The 2,280-nt window shown below is 29.2% G+C and overlaps 1 protein-coding gene across 2 annotated transcripts; it reads left to right on the plus strand.

Annotated features, from left to right (window-relative positions):
- Window positions 1–1,059: 1,059 nt before the first annotated feature.
- Window positions 1,060–2,280, plus strand: LOC100499730 (uncharacterized). Of its 2 annotated transcripts, NM_001248293.2 has the most exons (4): window positions 1,060–1,071; window positions 1,182–1,239; window positions 1,465–1,684; window positions 2,053–2,280. In NM_001248293.2, exons 3-4 carry the CDS (start codon window positions 1,508–1,510, stop codon window positions 2,206–2,208), a joined length of 333 nt encoding a protein of 110 aa, NP_001235222.1. In that variant the 5' UTR covers window positions 1,060–1,071; window positions 1,182–1,239; window positions 1,465–1,507; the 3' UTR covers window positions 2,209–2,280. The 2 variants fall into 2 exon arrangements, with proteins under 2 accessions (NP_001235222.1, XP_006577770.1); XM_006577707.3 differs by lacking the exon at window positions 1,060–1,071 and having other exon boundaries at window positions 1,079–1,239; window positions 2,053–2,267.

The following is a 2,280-nucleotide window of genomic DNA, read 5'->3' on the forward strand; positions in this document are numbered from 1 at the left end:
TCGACGGGATATATTAGAGTAGACTGGTAGTTGTTACAACCTCAACCTCAAGCTCAATATGCTTCAAGTTGAAAGGGCTTTTGCATGAATAGCTGTGTTAAATATAAATCTTAAAAACAGTGATGCGTGCTTAAATTTTTAACAAAGAAACTATTATTGACCCATGCTTATTAATTTAAGTTATAAAAATTATTTTTCTTTAATGAAATATTAGCAGGTTTTAAACTTTTTATATAAATATAGTAATTAAGGTAATTAGAATAAGTATATTTTCTAATTTGAAATAATTAAAGTCATTATTAGTATATGTTTTAATTAAGGTAATTAAGATTATTTTAAAAATTTTTATTATAATAAATTATAGGGACATTTTATGCAATTGAGCAAGAAAATTTTAGAGAAACTTTTTATATTTTTAATTCAGAATTATTTAAATATAATAATTGAGATAATTTGAATAATTATATATTCTGATTTGAAATAATTAAATTAATTATTATCCACACATATATATGTCTTAATTAAAATAGAAAAAAAAATTAATTATATAAAAGAATGTTGTCTGACATTATAATATATATATATATAATAAATATTTTTGTGTATTTAAATTACCAGAAAATATATTTAACATGTTACCTCAAGAGATATACTTAATATAAAAATTTTGGATATTTAATCTTAATCTATAAGCTCACCCTGATATATATTAAAGTACTACCTTATTTTTGTTTATTTGTGTGTTTGGAGGTTTTTTTGTTCGGCATTCAATTAATTCCCTTTCATGAAAACAATGGTATGGAGAATAAATTCTCTAATCCAACACAAACATGTTTTCATTATCTATTTTGTATAATAGAATTGTATTTCGTTTGAGAATATCTTTTGAAATAAACAATGTTTGGGGGTGGGAAAAGCAGAAACCAGATTGGGAATAGCAGAGTCCTAAACTAGTAAACATAGTTGCAAAGCCCGTTTCAATTATTTGAAATCAAGCCCAGACCCATTCTATCAGTCCACCCTATATACTTCTTCCTCCAGCCACACCAAACCCTAGCTAGGGTTTCAATGGTACTTTCTCTAATCCGAAGATATTGCTATTTGATTTTCCTACATTTTATTCTGCTTACTTCATTGATTCCAATTCTTACTTTCTTCTTCTCTGCGATTTTGTTTGCAAGTGTTAGATCTGTACCCGCCTAGCAATTGATTTGGAAAAGTCCAAGCTTCAAAGATGAGGTATTCATTCTCTCATCTTCAACTTATCTTTGTTCAAATTTCTTAGTTTGTTCGTACGTTTTATTGTGAAAGCAATGTTGTTGATTGTTTTTCGTTGATAGCTGATGTGTACTTTGCGTGGTCTTACTGTGTATGATGTTAATGAAAATTGTTCGGTGAAAATTGTGCATTTGGAAAATCTATGTTTTGTGTTTTCTGATCTGTATTGGGTGTTGGTTGTTATAGTAAGCTTTAGAGTGATGCTTTTAGAGAAGCTATCTCAGGAATCATGACTGATTCCAAGGAAAAGAACAGGAAATTTGTGGAGACCATTGAACTCCAAATTAGGCTGAAAAACTATGATCCTCAGAAGGACAAGCGTTTTAGTGGCTCTGTTAAGTTGCGTCACATTCCTTGCCCCAAGATGAAGATTTGTATGCTTGGAGATGCCCAACATGTTGAAGAGGTAATAAGCTGATCTAATTATCAAACCCTTGTGTGAGATTTTCAATTGGGTGCAATAATATATTGCTTTGCTGACTGTGTTTGCTTCTTTTTCATTTATAACATAATTTATAATTTACTGGTGTGGTACTTGATATGATTGTAAGAGTTACTGATTGCTTGTAATGGCTATTTTTCTTGAATTACTTTGAAATAAGAGACAAATTTGTTAATTTTGTAACCACAATACAAGATGAGTGGTGCCATTCTTTTAGGTTTGTTGGCAGTTATTTTAGTGTGTTTTAGAATTTTAATATATTTTTCAACAGTTATCACTCAATTGTTGATAGCCTAATTTGTTGTGTTAATGTCTATTATTCGAATCTGCAGGCTGAGAAGGTAGGATTGGACTACATGGATGTTGAGGCCTTGAAGAAGCTTAACAAAAACAAGAAATTGGTGAAAAAACTAGCCAAAAAATATCTTGTTACTCAACTTCTTCAACAAGTGATTATTAGTGTCAAACAATATCATGTACGAAATTAAAAGTGTACTATAGGGACTAAGTAATTATACCTTACTAATTTATCACCGGTTAAAAACAAGTCATTGTCTCTT

The sequence above is a fragment of the Glycine max genome, chromosome 4, assembly GCF_000004515.6.
Source record: "Glycine max cultivar Williams 82 chromosome 4, Glycine_max_v4.0, whole genome shotgun sequence".
NCBI lineage: Eukaryota > Viridiplantae > Streptophyta > Magnoliopsida > Fabales > Fabaceae > Glycine > Glycine max.